General features: G+C 38.3%; 1 protein-coding gene across 1 annotated transcript in view; it reads left to right on the top strand.

Moving 5' to 3' along the window:
- Positions 1-27,482, top strand: part of fam13b (family with sequence similarity 13 member B) — a 71,848-nt gene that overhangs the window by 9,440 nt on the left and 34,926 nt on the right. Inside the window, exons 2-6 of the mRNA XM_018693702.2 lie at positions 8,287-8,439; positions 11,043-11,255; positions 16,006-16,218; positions 17,578-17,755; positions 18,315-18,459. Of these exons, the coding sequence (XP_018549218.1) occupies positions 11,090-11,255; positions 16,006-16,218; positions 17,578-17,755; positions 18,315-18,459 (702 nt within the window). The 5' untranslated portion in view covers positions 8,287-8,439; positions 11,043-11,089. The remainder of the gene's footprint in view (positions 1-8,286; positions 8,440-11,042; positions 11,256-16,005; positions 16,219-17,577; positions 17,756-18,314; positions 18,460-27,482) is intronic.

Genomic DNA, 27,482 nt, shown 5'->3' with positions numbered 1-27,482 from the left:
TTATGTATTTTAGGGGGAAAAAGGTAATTCAAGATTACAAATTCATAAATTGATTGATCAGATTATTAATGCAAGCTGACAAAATACGTTTTAGTGTATGAATTATTACATTCCTGCCCAGCTCACCAATATCTCTCTCTGTCTGCTTACCCCCTCATCAGAAATGAGTTTTTTAGATAGTAAATGCAACTGACAATAAGCAAATGAGACAGCACTGATGACATAACATGTATCTGAGTGCTTTTTGGAAACAGAACAGATAGACAGGCAAATGAACAGATTACATGGAAAGTAGAAGTCATGCTAAATAAACAATAATGTGTATATCCAACCCCAGTTGTGTACAGGTGCAGGGCAAAACCTTTATGTCTTACTGTCCTCTCTTCAGGACATGTTGTGTTTCCTCTGTGCATAGCATATTGACATGGGTAAGATTTTGTATCATGGGAGCGTGTCATTTTTTCAGCCTGTCTTTGGGAGCATGTTTTAGGTCAACTTTTGCAACACCTAACCTTGGGGTTTGTAAGGTGTGTGTATCTGCCTATGTGTTTGTGGGTTTTAATAAGAGGTAGACTACATTTCCTTCCTGTGTAATGGCATGCTGTAGACCACAGACCTTCACTTGCAAGCATTTTATTCTTAGAAATCCCATCCCCCATCTGTCAGTGTTTTGTAAACACACAGAGTGATACACTAGTGTATAGTGTAGGTGTGCTGCTATAAACACTCAGGGCAACATAAAACATTAGCTTCATTTCAAACGGCTTATTCAGACTTCCTGTTATACAGGTTATTGCAAAACGGTTAAACATCATGGAAGCCTAACAGGCCTAATCTAAGAAAATTAACACAATTTCCACCAGGTGACATATTATGAGTAGAATAAATGAATAAATAGGTCTCAACATAAAAGCCTCAAGCTAATCAGTGACATACTTGCTCTCTCCTATCAAGACTCCTGGAAGCTTTCAAAATTTTTCTCCAGGAGCATTTTAAAGTCAGTATTTTTGAGTTCCTCATCATGTGTCACAGTGGCTTGGCTGCCTGTCAGAGGAGATGATACAGGCCACGGTCCGTTTCTGCTGTAAAGATGTCGGGAGAGGCTTTGAACTGCTTTTTGTTCGTCATGAATTTATTTCTTTCTTGGCAGCAAAATACGTCACACGAGCTTTTCAGAACTCCTGCAGTTTTAAGTGGGCCAGCAAAACATTTTTTGGGATGATTGACTCTAAAAGACAGTATAATGGTCTTGAGGATACTCACTAGCCTACCAACAATAACTCATAATCTAACATATATTCACTGTAGGAGTTGGTGTTACACATTCAAAATGATTATCCGATGTATCATATTGTCATTGTCTGGTCCTTGAATATATTATGACCCTTGCTTTTTAAATTGTAATTAGAGAAAAAAAATGGTCTTATGGTTGGGGTCAGTAAAGTAGCCTGTATATATTTGCCATGTATAAAGCTGCAGCAGGTGTTTAATTGATTAATCTGCAGGTTTTTGAAACCCGACTAATGGTTTCAGTTCCATTCTCTGGTTTCAGATAAATGTGATGATTTGCTGTTTTTCTTTGTCGTATATGATTGGATATCTCAAGGTTTTAGACAGCAGGTTGGACAAAACCAGGGAAGTGAAGATACCGGTATGGGCTTGGAGAAATCGAAGTGTTTTTCACTATTTTTTTTAGTAAGGTGCAGTCCTTATCTGGCACTTTTTCTCTTGGTAGGCACATTTGTATTTGTTTGTTGGTTATTTAACCAGGTGAGCCATGAAAAGTATGTATCTGACAGGATGTCTCTAAAACCCATGACAGGAACTGCTGCGTTAAAAAGGACGTGTGTGATATGTCGTTTTTCATCCACTTGTGACACAGCAGATAAGGATTTAAGTCACATGTTCAGTGATTGATGGGAGAGATTTGTATGTTTCCCTCTGTGCTCAAGCCACTTACACATCTACACACCTTGTCATTATGTGTGTGGGTTTTTTTTTTTATGGGTGTGTGCATATTTGAATGTGACAAGTCATGCTCACAACACAGAGTACCAGGAAGTTACATGTTGCGTCAGGGTCACGAGATCTGTGTGAAGAATGGTTCTGATAATTCGAAATAGTACACATATGCAGAAAATGCCAGCTATTCAGTCACTCCCTGATGGTTTTATGGAGATGTAGGTCAGAGGGCAGAGTTCACCAGGTTCCTGTATTACTCAGAGGTATTTTTCTGCTTGTTTTACCTTTTAAGACTTTAAATAAACAGACTCATCAGCCGAAAGACCAGAGTTTCCTTTGTGACCAAACAATTTTTTTTTTGGGGTGTAAACTTGTGCAGCTGATATAATCAAACTGGCTTCATTCTCTTTTGTCATTGTTTTTTTTTTTTTAAACCCCTGTGGTTTGTAGGCTTTGACAAAGGAATCTGATCAATTTTAACATCTGAAGAGGATTCCTGCTGCCTGACCTTTCTGCCTCACTTTCTACTTCACTGATTTTGGCTGACCATGACGGTTTGGCCAGTGATGATATACTATGCAGAATTTAACTGCTTTGATCTCTTTTATTTTTGGAATTTAACAACATGATGCAAGTTGGAGGAAATTTGCTGATTTATTTATAACCTCTTTCATATTTCATCTTCTTTTTGGTCATGCACTTTGTGTTGATGGAACTGAGGCTCTCGGCAGATCACAGATTAATCGTAACAGGGTTTTTATTCTCGTATGTGTTACATATAAAATTGTCCTTATGAAATATGAACATCCTCTTCTATTTGTTGCTGCTTTTTGCTTACAATGGTCATTTCAATTATTAATATTTAATATATCAAGAAAAGAGATCTTTCAAGTGGAACTTGTATTCAGGACATCAGAGCTTGTTGTTTCATTTCATTGTCTTTCCTAAACATTTTCAGGTTGGTATTGACTGTTTATTCTGTTGCTGTGTGTTGGGCTAAAAGTCTCCTTAAAGCATACTTTATAAGGTCAAACAGTATTGTAGATCTAAAACCTGTGGCCTTTCTGTTAAAGGCCATCTCCTTTAACTGCTGCCACCCTGTAGACTGCTGGTCAGGCTAAATGTGTGCAGGTGCTTTTAAAAACTAACTGAAATCTGATATACAGTTGGCTTATTTAAATTTACTGCTGCCACTATGGTAGAGCCAACATTTAAAATTTATTGTGAATCAAGATAGGTACAGATTTCTGAATAGGCCTGTTAATGTTCCCTTTCATCCACATTTTTAACTGTATCTTTGTCCCCTATGTCTCTTAAAGGTCGAAGAACTTTATTTTTGAAAAGTAAAAGTACAACTTGTTTTGGAGTCCAAGAGATGATGAAATAGGATCACAATACTAATTTGTAACTTTGAAGGCACTATGCCACCAGGTGGATTACAAAGTAATCTTTCGAAAATATGCACTTGTATGTAATTGGCTAACAAAGTGCCTTCTCATTGTAATTAGTCTGAACGTAGCTTTATGCTGTCTTATTCTTTAACTATGTCTCCCTTTGTGTACTATTGTACTCTGTGTTGTTCTCATATTCCCTGCTGTCCCTTTTCCTTCTGGTCCTCGAGTTTTCATTCATGTTTTCTTTACTTTTCTCGTTCCCCGTCTTAACTTTCTCTGTTTTCCCTCCCAACAATGCTCCTCATTGTTGAGCAGGACATTGTCGGGCATGATATCTGGGATTAAGACGCACAGACAGACAGAAGGAAACACAGACACAGCCATTCTAGACTGTTCCATTACCGACCAAATCCTCACTACAGAGGCCTTTAAGGGTCAGTTTTCGTGTCAGACGAGGCACTGGTTTGGGAACATTAGGTTCACTAATCTCCGGGTGTCATTGTCCTCATCTGTCTGATAAAGCTCAGATGTGTTGAGCCGTACAGCAGCAGGGACACCCTTGCTTAAAAGGTGTATGCGCTGTGGTACTTGTGCCACTTAAGAACTCAAATTGTTGAGAGTAATAATCATTATGCAGTCTGGTTTGTTTTACCTTGTTTGTTCCAATCATCAGGGCCCTGACCTAATACAAGAATTTTGGCTCCAATAGCAGGATTTTCTCTAGCTTTTAAAGAGGCTTACACCCTAGCAGCGCCAGTTCAGTTGGTTTTGGAAAGAATAGAGGCTAAAGAATGCCTTTTACAGGACTCTGCAATCTTTGTGAGCAAACATAACACTCCTAAATCCCAGGTTTACTGATATTAAGTAAAGGAAAAAACCTGAAAATTAAGTTGGATTTTTCTAGCCAGCAGCAAATACAAAGCACTGGAGCTGAATTAGAGTTCAGTAAGAGTGAAAAACAATATCATAATGATAAAAATGAAGCTATAAGTTACATTCATTATTTTCTAGTCCAGTTGAAGGTGAATCATCCCCCCAAAAAAGCTCTGGTCATTACCATGCTGATTAAATACTGTGATGCTGTGACTCGGTTTAAGTGAAAGCTTCCTCCATGTTGGCAGAACGGGGACTTTCCTGCCTACTCCTGCCATATTGTGTGTTGCAATGAGTCACACAGCGTTATAGGTTGAATTTGAACAAACCTAAACTTTATGGAAGGAAAACCTCACAAAGTAGCTTGTAGCAGGTGTAAGCAAAGACAAGCTTACTCTGACTCTTACTTTTGATTTGGCCAAAATAATGAGGAGGAGAGCCGGCCAGGGCCATTTAAGGCAGTTCACCTTGATTCTGCCTGAGCTTTAGAAAGATTAAATGACTTTCTCTCTGTCTTTCTCTCTCTGTTTTTTGTTCCTTGTAGCTCTGGCTGCAGCGTTACACTAACACTGATGGGGCTTCAGTCCTCTACGGAGCTATCCATTATAAAGATGTATGAATTTAGAAGCCTTGGATGCATGAAGCTGCATGGAACATGTAACACATTACATAACCATTATACCAATGTAATGTAATCTAAAAAACAGTTGGCTATAAATGTCTGACTGCCCCTTTATGATTTTCCTGATAAAATAACCTGTTTTAAAGAGCATTTGGAACAGAATGAGATCTGCTGACAGCTAGAGGAACATAGCTTCCACTAAAGTTGTAACTCTGAATCAGCACTGTCCCACAAAACCAGTAATAACATTTAGTGTACTTAAAAGGTCATGGCAAGGATTTAGGTTTAATATTAACCAAAAAAAGTTAAAAGCTGAAGTTAATTTTAGTGTAAGGGCTTAGTCAGTCCATCTGTCACGAGTGTGGATTTCACTCTCGTTCATTTTCATTAAAACGAATAGTTAATGATTCAGCTTCTTGCTTTTCCTTCGTACCTAAAATGGTTAAAATGTTTGAGGCATTGCATAGACTGCAGGTTTGGGTGTTTACAGCTTTCATACTATGGCACCGTGTTTTATTTCCATGTAGTAGTTACCAGAACAGTTTTAAAAAGTGCTTGTTATTGGCTAGAATTTAATCTGATCCATTACTTACTCCAAATTAGCTGATTGAACATTGTTTGAGGAGCCTTGGGTACTGGTATGACTCAGTGATCTAATTCTCTCTATAAAGTTAGATTCTTCTAACAGGTTAGAGCAAAGTTTCCTTTGAAAATACTGAGCAGGGGAAGTTAAGGAACAAATCATTTCTTAGCTCAATGTGTTTCCTAAGTGTTGAGTCTGCTCATCTCTACTCCTCTGCTCCTCTTGACGTAGAGGTGATGCAGACAGCCTAAGTAGGTCGGATGGCTTGTGTAACATGCAACAGAATGAATGAAAGGGTAAAGGAAAAAGAGGGAGTAACAGGGACAGAGTGTATTCTGGCAGAAAAGCAAAAATGAGAGAATGTTCAGGAAATAGACCAAATTAATAATTGATTAATAATTTGTGTTGCAGAAATGGCCTAAAAAGGCTAAAACATTATGTCATTATTGTTAACATGGATGAAATGGACATTTTTAAATTAAAACAGTAATTTAGACAAGTCACTCTTGGAAAAAATGTGCTCAGATTTGCATTGAACAGTACAAACTGATGTGTCATTGAGCATTATTAAGCACTGTGTTTTTGGACAAATGTGAAATCAAAATACTGTAGATGGAATAGGAAATGGATAGCATTTCTGACTATCCCCCTATTGAAACCAAATCTGTTTGAATCCCTTATCATATGTATAAATGATATATTAAAAAAGGAAAAGGAAATTGGAGTTGACAGTGATGTAACACAAAAAAACACATTTAATTTTTAGCACTCTACATTTTTAAATTACTTAAGATAAAAATGACCTGATATTTAGGAATTAAACTGAACTAATTTCATGTCTCTAGCAAATTTATTTTTCTATCTTCCTCCGTCGCCTTCAGTTTCTGTTGCATTGTCCATCTCTTGTATTTTTCAGTGTCCTCCTGGCTCCTCTCAAAAGTAGAACTGTGTTGTTAATATTTTACCACATATTCCCACATAGACCTGCAAAGTCGACAGGGACAGCCTCAAAGGACAGTTTCTCTCTTCATGCACACTTGGACACACAAACTAACACAAATCCACCCTTTGTATCTCACATACACTATTATCACACACACAGACATATTCACAAACACACATGAGTGCTCATACTGGTTAGTTAAGTTGTTTTTGTCTCAGATGTCTTGTCTGCTTTGAGCATCAGCCTCATTTTCACTCTTGACAGCTTCATTAACCACACACACACATTCACATGTATAGCAACGTTAAGACATGTATGCACACACTCTCATGCAATGAAGTGGTAGAAATTAACAAGCACACACGCCTACATACTCAGTGACAGTTTACCTCACATGGACATGCACAGACAAGTAGGGAACACACGCACGCACACACACACACACACACACACACACACACACACTAACACACAGCTTTCTAGCCTATCCTGTGTTAGTTTAATTACTGTGTTCAGTCCTCCAGCTGACTCTTGGACAACCTGACTTCTCAAGCCTTGAAGTAAGAAGATGGGATTAGAGAGGAAGCAAGGGATAGAAATAAAAGGGGAAAGAAGAAGGATGCAAAATGAAGGTGAAAAGAGGCATAGAAATGAGACAGAAAGATGGGAGGGGGAGTGCAGAAAAAAACAGGAGAAATTTAGTTCTTTAGCACCTAAAATGCTAAATTAGAAGATAAGAGCCAATGTTTGTGAATGTAACTGGCTTTAGCTTTTCTGAACTTCCCAAAGGAGACACTTAAACATGAAAAGGCAACACATTTGGTTTGATTCTTATACAAATTTTAGGCTGACGTAATGTTGTGTGTCCCTGTCAGGTTGTTTTCCTGTGGTCAGTCACTGTTGGACCAGCTACTGAATCATGTTTTACTATAACTATGTGATGTCAGAATAAAAAGGTTGAATTCACATGATTTTCTTTGTAGTTACATCATTTGCCCATGTTTTGTGTTACACTGGGCGCCTGCATCCGATTTGTGAAAAAAGTTTTTTGCATGTGGTTTAGTAAGCATTTGTTCAGTTCATTGCATTAATTCCTTGTGTTGCAGTTGCTTCTAATTAACCACTTTGACTATGGGTTAGCTGAATGTTGTCCTTGTGTCTGTAACTGTTATAAGAAAGAGGCAAAAGCAGTCTTTTTGCATTAATGTTTTAACATTATTAATTTTAATTCTATTAGATTAATGTGAATCCCATTTGTGTAATTGTATATTTAAAAGCATTCACTGCAGTGGTATGTAAGAAGTTTAGTTTCCTGAGATCTGGCATTCAAACAGCATGGCCTGTACTGTAGCGTCTTCTTTCCTGGACGTTCTATTGACATTTGATTTTCTGTAAGTAGCTGCTCAAATAGCCTGTCAGCTATTCTGTTGTCCAAGCTGGAGGAAAGTTTCTGAGTGACTTTTGTGTGAAAGAAGTGAACTTGCTGGTATGCCCAGATGGTGTGGAAGTAATTATCTGTGGTGCCCACATTATACTGCAGCTAATGTTTGCGTTGGCATGACCCATTTCATATATTTTATGTTGATGTAAGTTGTAAAGTTTGTATCACTGCTCAATGCAAAGGTAACATGCAACTCGTCTTGTGCATAATATTTGTCCTAGCAAACATTTGACAACAGGTTATGAGAACAGCAAATTTAAAAGCTCTACACAGTGTGTAGCTTTAGACACTTTTGCATTATATTATAATAGAAAGTTGCAAATTAGATATTTATCAACATACATTGTTACCTAACACATTCTTTCTTTTTCTCTCTCTTCAACTCTGTCTCCGCCCTCACCCATTTCTTTTCTCTGACTTTTTCTTTATTCCTCCCTCCTCTTTACTTTCCTCTCTGTCTTTCCTCAGTGTAGCTACAAGGGAATCCTGCAAGAGGGATTAGCGGTCCGTCAATGAGGAACTACCGGCTCATCTTCTGCCACAACCTGAAGCAGCCATAGATGGTTCAGTGGTTCACTGGCCAGGGGAGGAGAGGATAGGACACACTTTCACTGCTACACGGTGAGTACACACACACTGCTGTTAATGTAATCTGGGTTAATCTATTCTATGACACATGCTAGGTCATTTATCTTAAGATGTCACCACCACACTGTTGGCCTTTATGAACAGCAAAACATCGCAGTTGATGTTGATCAGATGGCATCTGATCATCTTGTGTGCTTAAATAGTACAGACTAAGGCATACAGAGAGCACATGATCTTGACAACAAAACAGCCTAGAATTTCATTTTGTCCTTTGGCTAACTCAGATAATTAACATTAATAAGCTACAAGTTACCTTAGGAGCCACTGTTATTGCAGCCACTAAAATCAAGAGACACTGGCTAAAAAAAAATCTCTTCTTAAAACCTGAAATGAGAATCGCCACCAGCAACACACTCAGTACATCCATGGCCTCTTAACACTAAACTCAGCACATTAGTTCTCCCATGGTTGTGCAAAACACTCCACAAGCTGATCAACTGAACATAAACACATCTCCAAAATAAACCATACCTGCACGCTGATGTAGACAACTATCCTACTAAAATCTAATGTGAAAAAAAATCCTTACTATCTGACATGTCTTGTCATGACATGTTCTGTAACAAGCTGACCATAAATATGACAACAAACTGGTTTTAAACTGGTTATTAGAGATTGAGAGGAGGAGTAAACAACTGACTACTGCAAACAAGTAAAGCTTGGTTTTTAGCAGAAAAATCCAGTCCAATAGCCTTTTATTACACTGTGTGTGTTTGTCTGTCTGTCTCTGTGTGTGTTTTTGTGTCTGTTATTATAATCTTACTTTTGAAAAAAAAAAGTAATGTTTTGACTTTGAAACTGAAATTAGGAAAAAAAAACATTTATAAGATATCACAGGTCAGTGTACCTAAAATGCATTCCTGTTGTTATTATGGTAACAATTGAATATCTTTGTAGATCAGTGCCTTTTAAAATATACTGTAGGGCGAATTGAATTGAAACAAACTCAGACGAAATTTTCTGATAAACATTTGGTGATGTTCCTCCTCCCTCGATGAGTGGACTGGACACCATCTGCCACTGTTTGCATTCAGATTACTCACCAACCGACCATCGTCAAAGTCAAACTTGGAAAAGACATGTTTGTTTCTTGCTTCCCTTTGCTTGTTTTGCATAGATTGTCATTCCATTTTTAGACTCAGCCACTGACAGCCTCTCCTTTGCATGGGAACTAAGAAGTGATGATAACACAGGCCATGACAAATGCTGGAGGAATGGGGAATAAATTTAATGATAATGACCTTTAAATCATGATTATGTAACAGACAACTGGACAAGTGTAAAAAAAAAAGACATTCGCCCACACTGAATCATGTTTATGTAATTCAAAACAATCCCCCATGGGAACAAGTAGTTATAAGTCTTTGATGCTACACTCCTTTATAGAGGGGGGGGAGCCAGGTGTGCTACTTTAGCATAGACTGGACACCTGCTTCACACTCTCTGTCTGACAGCCGCACCACCTTTATCTAAACCTTAAACATGTCCCTCTCTTCATCTTCCTCTCCTCCAATTTCTTAATCATTTTTTCTTAAAACCTGAGGCCATATTTTGCAAAATAACTTTGACCACCTAGGATCCCTAGGATACATACATGTATGTTTTTGGTCCAGACTCACAATTTTTTAACTGGGGAGGCCACTGAAGTATAGTGAACTCGTTGTCATGTTCATGAAACCATTTTGAGACCGATTTTACTTTGTGACATGGTGCATTATCATGCTGGACATTGTGGACATCATTGTGGACACAAAAGGATGCACATGCAACAATACTTGGCAACAAAACAATACTTATCAGCTGTGGTAAATTCTGACCCTGCCAGCTGAGTGCATCAGCAGAAATCCAGATTGAACAAACCAGGCTACATTTTTCTGGTCTTCTAGTCCTGTCCAGTGTTGGTGAACATGTTCCCACTGCAGCTTTAGTGATGTGGTCCTCTGTTGTTTAGCTCATCTGCCTCAGGGTTGTGCATTCTGAGATGCTTTTCTGCTTGCGTAATTTGTAAAGACTAAAGAGTTACCATAACTGTTCTGTCAGCTCGAACCAGTCTGGCCATTCTTCTCTGACCTCTCAACAACAAGGAATTTCCATCTGCAGAACTGGATGTTTTATTTACTCACGCTCTCTTCCTCCTCCTCCACTTGTTCTTCTTTCTCCTAAAGTAAAAAAGTGTAAATGCATCTGCAGGTCACTGTCCTATTGTTGCTGCCTTTTCTTCCCTTTCCCCTCCCACTCCTCCTCCTCCTCCCCCTCTTCTATCTCAGCTAGATGACAGAAGGGGAGGTTCACAAACTTGTAACAATGAGTAAAACCAACCACTCCTATACATTAGAGGGTTTTATTTGTTTGTGAACAGCAGAGGTAGAGAGTTGGCTGGTGCACCTTAATCTTTGTTTTTGTCATCTCCTTGGATGTCGCTATCCATCTTGATGATTGTGTTTTCTCTGCTTTTTGGATTGCAGCGTGAGTGAAGCTGAAAATTCATGTTTTATGCTTGACTGCATTCTTCACAAGCGCTCTTATTTTGTAAATCCTCCAATCTCACTCTTTTTTCTGCTTTTCTTTCTCCGAAGACGTGAGGTCTTGGCGGGTTTGTGGTGAGGAGGAGGAGGAGGAGGCCATGAGGAAGAGCGTGTCTCTGTTGCCAGGCAATGAGGGCGGGAGCTCAGCCAGCACCACACGGGTATTTGGCGTTCCATTGGAGGAGGTGTCACGCACACACACAATCAGTGGCCACGAGGTTCCTGCACTGGTGAAACACATTGTCGACTACATTGAGGAGCACGGTGAGTGATGGACACACACACATACAGTGCATACACACAGTACAAAATATATATAACCATTCATTAATATGCTTTTTTCTCTCACTTGTGCAAACAATCTTTGTTTTAATCTGTCACGACCATAACATCAGGATTCACAAATCTAAAATATCTGGGTATCAGTCATTGTTGATGAGGCTAATGCAACAATTTCAGTACATTTAAATGTCTTACAAATCAATAAAATGGGTGCTTTAATGCAGCATATTCATGACTCATACACACCCACATATTTATGGTGATGCATTTGTTTGTAGTTATTTGGCTAAATGTGTTTGAGTCTATTGAGTTTTATAATCGTCCTCTTTGCTGCATTTTAAACATAACCGATGAATCATTAATAAAGGAAGTATCGTGTTCTAATGGAAAATGGTAACTGAATAACATACTTTACTGTAGCAGAAAATATACATTAATTCATGGTGATTGAAACACCATTTTTGTTTGATTTACTTATTCACATTCATGGTTTAACAAGGCATCTGTATATTGACTAGTTTCTTTTCTCTCAAGAGGCTAACAGTAACCTGTATTTACCCTTAGTTTAACTTACTGAATAATATTAACACAGATTGTGTTTCATGAAATTAGAGCTATAGTGGCATTTCACAAGACTTAAAATTGAAAATTGAAATTACAAAACAGGAATAAAAGTGCTGCTCCTGATTTCAACCTACTGCTGTTGCACCTTTGTGCATTTATAGTTTCAATTCCACTATTTGTGGCCCACTCATCATTTTCGAGTGCATACTCAGTTACATCTGATTGCCCTCTATGATGTTTCAGTCTCCCAAATTCACACTGCTGCTGTTGACCTGCCATGACTGCTCTTGCATCACGATAAACTAAAATATGTTGTTAGTGGAGATCCTGTTTATGTGATAAGATGAACTCTGAATGCCCCAGCAGACAGCTCTATGGTCCACTTCCACCTTCATTACATAACCCTTCTGTCAACTGCAGATCCACTTGTGAAAACAAAAGAGCTTAACAGTGGAGCAAGGAACCTACCAAAGCATTGGCCCTGGACCTTTCCTAGCCACCCACCCCCACCCTGAAATATTTCTCTTCACGCCTCACAGAGTGGGAATGTCAGTCTTATGTCATTTTCTTTATAAGTGCAGGTTAGTGGTTTCAGACGTCTTGCTCTGAGGGATGAGAGGGATAAAAATGGTGATTTGACTAGATCACCAGCCAAATTTGAGCTTTAGAAACTAGCAAACCAGATCCAGAGTTTATCTGCATTTGGCTGGTAATGGTACTGACAACATAACACTGTGAGTTTTGTAGTGTTGCATAGCTTATATAGCTCTTACCCAGACACTGACCCAGTCAATCCTCTTTGTGCAAAAAATTTGAGTCATTTATATTAGTTTAACTTGTTTCACCAAATGTCATTATCTCTGGTCTGAATTACTGTAGATCTCATATTAGAAAAAAATGCATAGCACATAGAGATCCATTTGTAAAACTGATTTACTTTCTGTCTCACAGTGGAAGCAATAGCTATAAAAATGCCCCCCATAAAATACAGGAAAATTATGAAAAGTCAATAAATGATTTGCAGGAATTACTAAATAAAGGGAGGCATGCTAAAGATCAATATGTAATTAATGTTCAGATTTAAAGCTTACAAGGTAGGTCAACTGGACCCTGGACAAACGGGACATTATTGTATTGTTTAGAAAGTAATACAAGTGCGTTGTATATGCATTTGGTCCCAAGGTTGTGAAAACTAATCAATGCATCAAGAAAGGACTTCGAACACTTATCTACAGTGACAAGTTAACAAAAGAAAAAGCTTCCCTTTCTAATTTACTCTTTGAGTCTGCCATTGTGCAGTGAGCGCTGTCAGTCACAAAAAAAGACATTTTCTTGTAAAACCTGTCAAGTCACTGGAGGGTTTTTTTTAACTTGGAAGGTGGCTTTGCCTCAAGTCCCCTCAAGTGACCAGTGAAGCAGGTTGGTGGTTTGTTTGACCTGGAGGCTGCTCAACCATGAGGTTATGTAATAAGTCTTTAATCCTCCTAGGCTCTGCTGGTGCATTAATTAGAGCGGTGCTGCCAGTCCAGAAGTTATTCAGCCAGTGAAAAGGCCTTAATCTCTCTTAGTTAATTTGTGTGTGATGCTTGAGGTTTTTAGTAGAAAATATGAGGGAAAAAGTAATTTGAAGTATTACAGACATGGAAAATTGAAAGTTGTGTCAGACCAAAGCCGTGGCATCTGTGACAGATTAAATTCCCTACACTGTTTGAACAGGGACCGAATGCTTTGGCAGGTATTTCGTTGTGTTACATCACTGATCACACACTGCATGACATTGTGATGTGAAAAGGTATTCTATTTGTCACTGATTGACTGCAGTTATGTCGTTATAGTCACAAGTGTAATCCTGGTGTCACTATTTGCTGTTCCGCATGTAGGCTAGTCCCACAGGACTCCTGGGGAACAGTTGGACTAAAACATTGTGTTATCTGTTGTGTTAACGGATGAGAAATTAGGGAGTGAACAGGATTTAGGAGGTGTCACCAGGCAGTCACAACATTACCACATCTTGAAGCATTGCTTATTGTGTTTATACCACCCAGATTGCTTATTGTGTTTATACCACCCAGATTCTTTAGGTAGTCATTGTGACAAGTAATTACTGACAGTGTGACAGGATTAGCAACAAGTGACAGCACTGGGTTGGAATGGAGAGAAAACAACCTAAAACAAATCAACCTAGTCCTGTTTAAAGTGTCAGTATGCTTCAAACAAAGAGCTTGTCAGCATAGGAAAAAATTCTTTAAACTTTCCAAAAACAAGAATTTGACAAGCACACTACCCTCACACAGTAATTTTATGCAGACCATTAATTCTCAAGCTGTTTTTTTCTTTCTTCACGCAACTGCCTCCATTATTTTTTGTTTTTTTGAACAACCAAGTGCAACACTGTGAAAGCCTTTGAGGAGAACTTTGAAATTGTGTTTTGTTGTGCCCTTTTGTACAGTTCATTGCATCTCACTCTTTCTATTACAGCGGGGTTTTGCTCAACCTTTGAGTGTGGCCTTTTGGAACAGGTGTAATATTTTTTCTTTTAGGCACTCAAGGGACAAACTTGTTTGTTTGTTGAAACATACCAAACCCTTTAGGCTCTACTGGTCATCTGTTTTACTCTACAACTCAAAATATAACCAAACAGGCCAATCTGCATTTTTACAGCCACTGTTTTTACTTTGCAGCCTAGCAGATTTTGCCCTTGCTACAGAAAACATTTCCTACCAATGCAGAAGAAGCATTAATGTGACAACACATTATTCAATATAAACCTAACTTTATTCAAGGCAAACGGCTTGTTATGCAAAGGAGGATAAAGGTGATAATTAAAAAATGTTATAGAACTGGTTCAAGCCCTGGCATGACTTACTGATGCCATTGGTTTATCCTATTCATCACAAACACTCAGTGATGTTGTCACATTTGGGAATAATGGGAATCATGTGGTCATGCTTCTATTTTTTCATACAGATAACGGAGGAGCCCGCATACGCATATGCATCTGTTGTCTGCATCTGTGTACACACACTGACACACAGCTCCTTGTACTTCTGTTCTCACACTGACCTTATGTAAGCAGTGCACAAGTGCAGAGTCTGGATCGTTCTGCATCTGCATTTCTAGATCAAAAACGTTATAACAACAAAAGTAATAAGATCCATTACTGTTTCAGAGATTCTTCTAAACGTTACAAGGAAATGCAGCTGCCTGTTGCCCAAAGTTGGAGAACTCAGCTGGTTTATCCTCTGCAGCCTTCATTTTCCCACAATCTCTTACATGTCAGAGTCGTTTATTTCCCTGAGTCCAAGTAATTTTTACTCCCAAGTTTAGAAATATCATATGGCTCTGTTGTATTCACCATGTTAATATTTACCATTAATTTGTGTATATTTGCCAGGTGTTCATCATAATCCAAAATGAAATGTCAGAGTTCCTGCTGTATCTGATATCATAATAAAACACTCCATGGCCATAGGAGGGCAAATTCCTGGTGATAGACCTGGTGACAAACAAAATGATGATGAGCGACTGAATGCATCATTAGTTTTTCACTCTAATTGGTAAAGGCATTTGGGAGGAAAGCTCAGGTCCGGCCAGGCCAGCAGGTTTTATGAGGCAGCATCAATCAGAGGATCCAGTCCCTGTATTTTCACTCAGCTAATGACTACATTTATATATGCACAAATGTGTCCAGGACAAGCACAGAAAAATGTTGCAAAGTGCCTTTAATTTTCTTGTTTCTCAAGGCATTTTCTTAGCAGCGAGCAGTTGCCTGGTATTAATGTTAAACCCCAGCTACAACCAAACCTTCTACTTAGAGATTAAAAGATAAATGCAGGTGGCTTGTTAACAAAGCAGGGCTTTGATGAGGTTATCTTCCCAGTGATGATGTGAATCACTTTGGTACATTAATGTCAGTTTACAGAAAACATTCAGATGCAGACTCCAGTTCTGTGCTCATCAGATGTTATAAAAATTTCAAAAACCATACTCATTCACAGCTTTGGTAGTTAACATACAAAGATGCTGACTCAATGACCAAACCAAGCACAGAATATATTAAAATATAGACAATATATAATAACCAGTACATCTTTATTTAGGGTAACTAAGTCAGTAGTCCAAATATTAATAAATGACCAACAGTAATTATTCCTCTATGTGTCATCAGGTCATCTGGACCTGGAGGGGCTCTTCCTGGTTAATGGCAACGCAGAGCGTGTGGATTGGCTGCGTCAGCGCTACGACAGCGGTGAGGAGGTGGAGCTAGAGAAGGAGGCTGACCTGGCATCAGCAGTCAGTTTGCTCCGACTCTTCCTGCAGGAGCTTCCTGAGCCCGTTATACCAACAGAGATACAGGGGCACATACTACAGCTACACCAAGGTGTGTGACAGGGACTTCTTATACACTTTTCTTCACTCACTCACCCCACCATCTTTCTCTTTTTTCTTTTCTCTTTTTATCCATTCTCTCTCTCTCTTTTTGGAGGTTATTTTGTACATTTATCTTTATCAACCCTTTTGTACTTTTTTCTCTTCCTCCTGAAACCGAGTGTGGAGCTTGATGGTTTTGGTGGTCAAATGTACTGTAAGTGCCTAAGCTTGTGTAATATCAAGGCACAAAAAGAGAGGCGACCATAGTTATGAAACACACACTATTGTCAGCCATTTCTGGATTTCTTCCAAGTTGATTTTACATTTTGTTAACCTGTTATGACTGTGGCCATGGAGGCAGATGTTGGTTATCTTAGCTGTGAATACAAAGTGCAGTGGTCAGATTACTAAATGAAGCATAAACTGGCTAAAACAAACTCTTTTCAAGTATCTGAATAGCGTGTGTGTTTGTATGTCTGCGATTTTGAAGTTCAGTTACTGTCCTTGACCCTGTCCTTGTCTTTGCTTTATACTATCCATCTCTTTTACTCTGCTGTCTCAGGTTGCGTTAATTCTATCTCCCTGTTGCTCAGACCGGCCTTTTTGCAAATTTTGGAAAAGCAAGGAAAACATAATTATATTAATTGCTGGTTATTGGAATATATCATTAATATATCATTAATTGTACTGACCACAATCAGAGAATTGTCAAAAAAGGAGCTGTATAGCAACATTAAGTGCAGCATGTATAAAGTGCACCAGTTCTAAATTAAGAGATGGAATTATATAGTTTTAATGGACAATGTCATATTATGCCTACCAATCTCCCACTTTCACATTGGTGCTGTTCCCTTTTTGGGTCTCCTTTTTGCCCTGTCCTCTTTTGCATCTGTCTCTATCAGAGATAATCTACTCTAATCCCCTTGTCATGATGATGGCTGTCATGCAGATTACAGCAGTAGGGATGTTTTTACAGGCTCTCCATGTCATGTCATTCATCGCTCATTCTATTACATTCTGCACTACATAAAGGATTACAAAATCCATTTCCTCTTTCAGTTCATTTCACCTTTCTCTGAGTCTTAACTGTGTCTGCATACTTTCTCTAAATAACAGTTGTAAAGGTCATGAAGGAACACAAAGAACTTGATAACCCACAATTCACTCCAGAGTATCTCCAAGTACTTTAATGAAAAGGAGCTGTATAGCAACATTGAGTGCAGCATGTATAAAGTGCACCAGTTCTATTGGCGATTATAAACTAGTAAAAAATGCAGTAAAAAATAATTACAGTAATAACTGTGAGTAAGAGATGTTGACTGCAGTCACACGTGATCATAACCAGAGGTCTATTTTTAAACATCCCCAGATTACAGCAATGAAGAGGAACTGTGCAGAAACTTGAAGTACCTGCTGCAGCAGCTTCCTCAGCTGAACTACGGCCTGCTGCGTTTCCTGTGCCGCTTCCTGGCAAGTGTGGCATCACTTCAGCAGGAGAGCTGGAACGTTGGGGCGCTGGCCGCCGTCTTCGGACCAGACATCTTCCAGTAAGATACCTGTGCAGGGCCGTCTGATGATTGATATTAACATGGTCATTGTACTAATATAATAATTTATCTGAAGTGTCAGGTCATGTGAGCTAAGGGTAAGATCCAGACAGGTTGTTATGTTTTTTGTATTGTTTGCATCCATATTTTTGCATGTAAAGTTGTCACATACAGGATTAAAACAAGGGTATACGTTTGAAATAAACCACTCTAGTGCAAATTGGTCTATATCCTCGAATCTCATCAGAAAGGGGGAACAGGAGAATAGCGTTACATGTGACACTGCGACTAATGAAAGCACAGATTGAAGTGACAGCTGCACAGCCATGCTCTCTTTATTTTATTCTGATCATTGAGGAGCCATGTGTTGGGAAAATATAGAATTTGACACATTTTTGCCATGATCCAGATTGACAAGATTTACATGTGTTTGGACATACGCATAAACATACACACTGAAGCACTTTCTCATAAATTTATTCAGCTACTGGAATTATTTAACATCCCCTGGGAAGCATTGCACAGCCAACACAACTCTTCTCTCATCTTCCATCTGCAGTCTATCAACAGAAGGAGAGGACCTTCGGGACCAGGAGTCTGTGAGCAGAGTCCTGGCAGAGCTGTTAGACAACCAGGAGGGCCTGTTTGACTCAGAGGACGATGATGTCTCCACTACCAACGACTACAGCTCCATTAATGAACAGGTACTGTTTATCTCCTCTTTCAAACTGCTACATCCTCTCTCTCCATCTGTTTTATCCTGTAAATTACTATGTGGTTGTATATCTGGTAAAATAGTGCACACTTACACAATTTAAGCTTATGTTTTTGTCTTTTAACTGAATTAAACATAGAGGTTGGCCTTTTTTAAACTTACACCTTATTTTAGTATTTGGTCTCTCTGACCTACAAATCCACTTTTCCCTCCTGCTGTAATGGTTCAGTTTCTCCTTTGGGATTAAAAAAGTTTATTTGTTTACCCCTCCATCCACCCAAGGAGGACTTTGTAGTTATACCCCCCCCCAAGCAAACCATAATCTAGACATTGTTGGAAGGCTTTTTGCTCAATATTAGAAAAAAACAGTTATGAATACATTAATACACTGTCAACATTCCTAACAGAGAAGTAATTCATGAAAATCCTCTTTGTCTTCTTCTCTTGGTCTTTTTTTCTTCCTCAAATAGTAGAATGTGGCATTTAACTCTGCCAGGATCAGGGATGAAATTCCTTCTGGGCTGACATGCAGGGAAAACAGACAAATCCTTCTACAAAAAGTGAAAGATGAAAATTTTGGCCTTTAGACTGTTAACAATACACAGCAAACTCACAACTGCTTTGTGGTAAAAGACCGGTTTAAGAGTTTTACCAGAGAGAGATGTATGATAAAGCTCTGCAATGTGGTGTAAAAAGTTCTTAGATCTCTTCGAATTGACAGATGAATCAGTAGTGTTACTGAACTGATCATTTGGTCTGTGAATTTGTTAAACTTCAGATTTTTTAGACCACCATTAAAGGATCAGTCTTTTTTAGTGTACATATTGACAGAGACTATCCTACCTTGAAACAAAAATCTGTTTCAGTAAAACAAAACACAGTGACTTCATCCAGATTGAGAATTATCGGTTAGCTACAGAGGGTCAGACAGAACTTTTGTTGTATAGGAAGGTAAGTAATGTTGTTGAGTTGTACTCAGGTCCCCTAGCTATTGTTGTACAGTACATAGTTTTACTGAACAGAAATGTCTTCTGTCAGCAAAATATTTTTTAAGAAGAATCTAGCCAAACCCCACCCAAACACACAGAGCACTGAATAAACTCTTTGTCTTTGTCCACCTACTCATTCCAGTTGTTGTCTTACACCTACGTGGTACACACAGATCATGACTGGCAGACTAAAGAAACTCAAAGGCATTTCCCCCGTCACCCAGCAGCACCTCGCCATCAGGCCAACAGAACAAAGAGTGGCATAGTTAACATTTAACTTTACCATGGCCTGATTACATTGTATTATTATATGATAACATATGCACAAACATAACAATTACAAGATAACTCTTGATCCGGTATCTCATGTTGCCTTTCTACTGTAATTCCTGTCACATTTAAGATTGTCTTAACATTGTTCAACACAGCAGGGACGCTGTAATGATAACATGTAAATGTTGAAGTAAAAGGGTATAGTCATTGTGAAAGTGTGGTCAGAAAAAGAGAAACTGTAGTATCTACAAATGGTCAACTATTCCAAAACTTATTACTGTCTGCTTTATTCCTTCTACACTAATTCCCCCCTTTTTATACCTTTTTATACAATTTTGATCTATTTAATCTATTTCGGTTTGTTCTTTACTGCACTACTGCTTTAATTTTGCTTTCTTTGTCATTATGAATCCTTAGTGTCATTATCTATCATATCCTTCCTTTATTTGTGAAAAAATCTTAGCCCTTACAAAAGCTCTGGCTTGTAAAAGAAAGCTAAATAGATTGAAATTGAGCTCAGTACAACAATAAGCTGAAGTAGAAATTTCTTCCATGCAACTCATTGAATTTCATTTTTTATTTTCCAAATTGAATTTCCTGATGTTTCTCGGTTTTTCCCCTCTGTCTCACATTGTAAATTTTATTGGCTGGCCTGTCAGATGAATGAAAATATAACATTACCCAGAGACAGAATGAGGGAAGGAGAAGAAGAAGAAGAAGAAGAAGCAGACAGAGCGGGTGATAAAAATCTGTAAAGACAAATCATCTGTGCAGCAATCTCAGTGTCTTATGTAAGAGAGAGGGCAAAAAAAGTGGGTGGTTTAGAGAGGCTAGAGAGAGAGAAAGCAGATAGTAAGATGGGGCAGAAATGGTGAGAGTGCAGAGAGGAGAGGAAGACAAAAATGAAGGCAGAGATGGCGAGGGAGGGAAGGGATAAGAAAAGAAGCTGCCGATGATGTAACCGTGCAACTCACACCTGCAGCCCCTGCGCTTCACTGGGGATGGCTCTCTGTGTGAACAAATGTGTATGAAGGGGATTATCTCCCACACACACACATGCTTCATGCTTCGAGTTAAATCTCAAATCAGGCTTAAGAGTAAGTTAAAAAAAATGCCTTACAGAGGTCAGAACAATTCAAATAAACTCCAGAGAAAATTGACAAATATAATAAGAAGTGACAATGTAAAGGATGGGAACGTAGCTTAACAGAGAGTCCCATGAAGGATGGAGGAAGTGAGAAATAAGAAGACAGTTGCTGTTTTGTGGCATGTTTGGGCATAACTTTGAAACCTAATGAGACTAGCATGGATCAGTGAACAATGTGAAGTGCCAAGCTGGATTTTGGCTTGTTTGTTCGCAAAAGGAGAGTCAGTGGAATTATTGTTTAGGTGAGAGCGGAGCTGTGCTGCGGCTTGTTGTTGTTGCTATGATGATACCAGTGGGTGTGTTTGTTCTGATTCAGAGCCTGAAAAAGCTTTTCACTGCTGGGGTATCTGGACAGAGCAGAGAAAAATACCTAAAATTTGAAAAATCATGTACTTATTTGTTTTAGATAAGAATATAATCTCTGCACATTCAGTGCTGAGATAGCCCATGATGTTTTTGGACAAGCTTGGCACAGGGGCTGGACTGTCAGAGAGGAAGTCTTGAGTCCTCAGCACTCATTTTCTTTGTTTGCACTCCAGGCAGAAAACACATCACAGTTATCATCACCCACATCCTGTAGCATTATGAAGCAACATGTTCTCTTTTGAATTATACCTCTTACAAAATGTAGCTACAGTACAAGTGTGTAGTGAACATGAAAAATGAGCAGACTGTCCTGTCTTAAAAAGGTATTATCATTATGTTTTGGGGCTGCTGTTGGCTTGGCTGGAGAGAAAACAAAACATTGGCTTGTAGGCTTGATTTGATTTGGCCACTGAATCTGTGCTTCTTAAGCCCCTCTCAGACGTGCACCTCGTTACATAAATGTGATGACAATTTTACATGTCAGTCTCATATCTGACTCAGAACCTAGCAGTCATTTTTACGTAAAAGTAACAACTGTAATATTAGTTTGGAAGTTTTCTGTGGAACTTCCAGGATGCATTAATCTGAGGTCTGAAAGCCATTGTATTAATGTATAGACACAGAAGCGCAAGGTGAAATATGAAATTAAATGCATGCTGAATGTCGAGCATGACACTGTACACATAGCATGTCAGCAATTAGGAATTAACAGAAATAAACTGGATTTATTGCGAGAATAGGATTAGTGTCCCTTGTGCTCACAGTGGTCATTAATTAAGGGTTCAACTGCAAGAAAAGTGCAAAAAAGGCTTTAAAACGCATCGTTTTTCTTAATTCAGTTCATTGCTTTTCAACTCACCCCTGTTTATTGTTCCTCTCATACACCAGGTGCCAAGTTTCGCACAGGCATGTGGCTCTTTCTGTAAATGTCCTGTCATGTCTGAATAAAGCCATAAGAAACGTTTATGTACTCGCCACCTGCGTCTGAATGACCAAAAGCCATCACTTTAATAGAGACAAAGCCAACAATGTTATTTACTTCATGTCTGAAAATGGCTTTAGTGACAGCTTCACTAGCCTGCTGACGTAGTGTTGTCTGCTTTCTGTGGTCTGTCTGATTAATTCATTAATTAATCTCTTAATGAAAGCCTTATTTTTCCAGGGCTGTTAGTTTAACCTTAGCAGATAAATGAATCAGGATGTGCCCCATTACCATTGGCCTGTGCCAACTTAGTCAAGTGCTTCTGGAGCTGAGCCATGTTACAGGAGCCACAGCAAATGTATAACTGCACTCTGGACTATGGACATTAATTAAAACTGGGTGAATGGACTAATGTTACAAATACCAGAGGATGTCACAGTGTTCAGCAGCAGAACATATAGGTTGGAGTATATAGATTTACATAATCCGGTGTCACAGTGAGAAGCTGTTGAGCAATAACCTATTTAAATTGGATTTATCCAAGAAGAGATGAATTGAGGGCCGCTGGACCTGGTTATAGGTAGTTCAAGTATCTACAACCAGGTCTTCTTGGATAACCATGACCTAGAACATTGAGAAACTTCATTGACATGGAGCTATTTAAGGAGGAGGTTATAGCCTAGTTTGACAGCTGGGGGGATGTATGATATCTCTATAAGGGGACATATGAACACACCCTAGCACACACGTTTTTTCTTCAGCAAATACACAGTTAGACTGTTGATGTGTTTACTTTGATTGCATGTTATGAGTAGTCAGAGAGAATATGTATGTTTGTAAATCAGCTGCTAACACATTTGGAGCTTAGGATGAAAGCTACATCACACAGCCCACTCACTGCAGGAACGTTAGGCCAGAGGACTTATTTCCAGTGGTACTGCTGCAAGTAAACAGTACACAGTCACACAGACAAGGATGAGCAAGAAAACACTGAGAGGAGAAGGAATTGAGCAATTTGGAACTTTACACAAGAGCTTTTTTTAGTCCTCAAATTATACCACTTGAATACTAAAACGCTCATTTTGATGACAGAATATTCCTCAAGTAACACTCATGTAGATGCCTTGCTGTTTTTGCAAGTACCCTGTAGTTTAAAACATGATGTCTCCTCAAGCTCAAAAACAAGACATGTGAACAGGATCAGATTGTTCTCTCTCATCGATGAACAGCCTGGTATTTTTATTCAGTCCTCATGTTTGTTATTTAAGCAGGCTTTTTCAATGACATCGCTCCATCAGCCAGACACAGTATGTCTGGATAATTGACATCTTAATTAGCAGATGTGATTGTCAGTAAGTGGTTGATGGCAGGCTGATTGACTGATAACTAAAAGGTTTTGCTCTGAAACATAGATTTAATATAATATTGACACAGGCTTATGATGCATAAACTACAGCAGGTCAACTTATCTGCATCAGCCTGTACTTCCATAGTCCTTTCTGTCAGTGAAAAACATTTTTTATCACAGGTGATTAGATTGTAAAACTGGCAATGCTTTTCCTGTTTTTTCCATTTTGCACAGAATTGGGCCACAAGACCTCAGCCAAGGAAATACAAAATTGAATCCACCAACTATACATACAAAACTCTTGAATAGTCATTCGTCAACATTCAGATGATTCTCAAACATAGTAGCAGTCAAAAGATGAATGAAAAAAAATCCATTTTGAAATATTCAACATTAGCTTCCTCTCTACAATTAGAGAAATCTACAAGTCCTCACTGAAAATGTTTAAAGTGAGAACAAACAGTTTGTCTTATTCTTGTTTTTCCCTTATTCAGTTGTGGTCAAACCTGTATAAACCAGTAACTTGTATTGTTGTGAAGTGGTACACTATATTGATGTTGCTTGAACTCATAGCAGAATGAATGCGGTCTACAAAAGAGCCTTGAAAACCGCAGATTTAGGTCACAGTAATGTCAGTCCCAGTCAGTTGTCATTGTTCTGTGTTCTTGGCCCACTAACAGTTCAGCAGCCAAACAAATGATGCCACTGAAGCTTGTTGTTTTCTCCGTTTTCCATCCCTAGACTCTGGACTAGACCCTTAAACCAGAGCCAAGGTCGCAACCTTTTGTTCCAGGGCATTTTCTGTCCTGTCTTTTTCACCCACTCTGGCACACACATACACACATACCATGCAGAGATGTGTCAAACATGTACAAGCACACTGGCACTTGATAACTAAAATGCCTGCATAATACACAGAAACACAGAGCAACTTCTTTTTTAAAAAACTCACTGATTTGTGACTTAATGTGATTAACATTTTCCACAGTCTTAAGTAAGGGGATAATATTTCCAGTCTCATGAATGACCATTCCAGGTCATCCTGACAGGAGATTTAACAAACTCTTATCCTTAATATTCTTACGTCACCTCAAAGGCTTTCTGATAACTTACCCAGCAGAGCCTTGATCATATTCCCGGCTCTGTTCATGCAATTTGAATGAATGCCTGTAGTTCAGGGGGCAGTTATACATTCATGTTTCATTGTTCATTATGTCGGACAGAATATGCTCTTTATATAGTTCAAGGTTATATTCATGGTATCGTTCATTCATATTACAGGTGAATAGCGATGAATGGATTTAAATGATGATAATGTAGATCAGATCCTGCAGATTTTTATTTTGGCTATTTAATCTAGAACAGTTTTACACACAAAGAACACTGAAAGTTAGAAACTGTTGATTAAATGTTTGTATGCCTATTATAAATGCTAAATGTGGGGCTTAAAATGTTACTAGGGAGCTGTTTAAATATATAAATATAAAACACTAGGATGAGTTAATAAAGCAGAACTGGAGTGCAGTTTTGTTTTTTTTTGTTCATGTACACTAAATGAAAAAGGACTGTGTGAGGTGGGTAACGAGGTTGTGGTGATTAATCATTGTCATCTTTTCCATATCATTTATGAATTTCGTTAACATTTTACAGACACCTACGCTCAAAGATTTGTTTTGCTCAGCAGCACACCAACACAAAGAACATTTTCTCTGCTAAGTCGAACATTGAGAAGCTTTTTAATGTTCTGGTCAAATAGAAAAAGATACGAAATAGGACACACACACACACACAAACACACACATGGAGGAGTCCTGTGAGTCATCCTCCCTGATCTGCACATGTGACGATGCAAGAATTCCCTGACAGCCAATCATAGCTCTTGGAAAAGGGATGTTTCCATAGCGACGACTCAGTGACAGCAGCAGATGGGGCTGCTGTGGAGGAAAGTGGAGAAGAAAGGCAAATGAAAAAGGGGTAGAATAGGGTAGAGGGGAGGAGAGGATAAACAGAGTGACATGGAAAGGGGAAAAAAAGAGTCTCTTGTTAACAAATCTGGTGCATGACCTTTTCACCCATGCAGGGTTTTTCCCAGTTAACTTTAAACTGGTACTCAGTGCATGAGGCAGCACATGACAAAGCTTTTGTCATGAGTTTATGGTATGGTAAGGTAGTTTCTGCTGGTGATACTACAAAACAAATAACACAAACATTTGAAAAAGTCTCATAGGAGCTATTTATCATTGGTAAACTACAGCTCAAGGATTTCTGTTTGTGAGACTTGTTCACTTGCTGTCAGCTATCTGTATTATGATGAGTTATTTCCGTCTACATATTTCCTCTCCTCCCTTCCTCTCTCCTGCATTTACCTCTCATTCCCTTCTCTCCGTCCCTTCTTCCCATGCTCTTTTACGGTCAGAAATAAATAACAAATCACATCAAATCAAATAACAATGCACTATGGGTCTCTTGTATTATTTATCATGATTTATGTTAATATTAGATATTTAATATATATAATAATATATAAAAAAAAAAAATATATAATATAATATAATATATAATTCAGTCATGTTCCCATTTGTAAAGAAAAAGAAACTATATCAGCTCCTACTAATGTTGTCTTTATGTCATCAATAATTCTTTTCTGATGGTTTATTTCATCATCTTTTTACAAAGTTTTTACTGTCAATGCAGAAATTCATTTTAGACATTTGCTAGCTGTCTTTTCTCAATATGCTAAATGTTTTTCACAAAAACATTTTATATTATTATATCATAGGGGAAAATGTCTGTTAAGATTCTCAGTCAAACAGGTCACGGTTATCCAAAAAGGGTTGAATTGAGTCAAGTCAATTTATTATATAGGCATTCACAGAATTATCGAGCTGTAGGCAGCTGTACCTGGTTGTAGCTACTTGGAGACGGTTTATAGGACAAGGCTGCCTTGAATATTAGTCATGGCATAATTGTAATATCTGTAATATCAATTTTTAATTTTACATCCAGCAGTAAAATGGTTTTGTCAGTGTATCATGGTTGGTCTACCTTGCCTATTACGTAATTTGTAATATGATTTTCATGTACGGGGACATTGCTAAGTCAACATGAAAATGATACAGTATATCACTAAGCCCTACTCTGACCCTTCCATTGCTCCCTCTTCTCTTTCTCACCCACTCTTCACCCTCACCCCTTCATCTCTCCTTTCAAGAAAGTGTTATTTTGTAATTCCTCCTGCTCTCTCCTTTCCACTGTATCTGTGGTGCTAATGTGTTACTCATTAGCTACATCTATATTTAAATGTCTTGTGGAACAAACTGTAATGTCTTGTTCCTATCTTGCACACACGTGTGCACATGATAGGATATTTGTATGTGCAATAACAGAGTATCAACAAATTTCTCTGAATCTATTTAGCCAGAAATATTTTCTAATCATTTCTTCTCAAGACACTAAAAATTCTCAACTAAACTAAATAGATTTTTTTTTATTATGATGATATTGATGTAGCATAGTAATGTTACATAATCCCTGCAAATGTAAAAGGTCAGCATCAATTGCCAAAGGCTTTCTAGATGGACCCTTATCTCAGAAATCTCCTCAGTAAAGGAATTTTGGTACCAAATTAGTAAAGTAAATCTTTATAATAACCATGACCTTTTGGGTGTGTGATCACCTTACTCTTGTTAATTCTTGGAATAAAAACCTGGAATAAAAACTATTGTTCCCTCCTCTGAAGTTTCTTCTGAGACTGTTAAATGTCATTATGAATGAGGGGCTCATAAATTTCTAAAATATGCTTCTAATCCTGTGCTTATCAGACATTCTCTTCACCTAAAGCATTAAAAAGTCCTCCTTGTAGTTTTTCTAACCAGTGAAATGAATTTTTACAGTCAGAATGTAAGTGATTACAGAGAATATATTCAAGGATGTTTATTTTATTGCAGTGTTTAAAGTTGGATAAAGT

Source organism: Lates calcarifer, linkage group LG8, assembly GCF_001640805.2.
Source record: "Lates calcarifer isolate ASB-BC8 linkage group LG8, TLL_Latcal_v3, whole genome shotgun sequence".
NCBI classification, from domain to species: Eukaryota; Metazoa; Chordata; class Actinopteri; family Centropomidae; genus Lates; species Lates calcarifer.
Note: the sequence above shows the minus strand (reverse complement) of the source record. Positions and strands in the feature narration are given on the sequence as shown.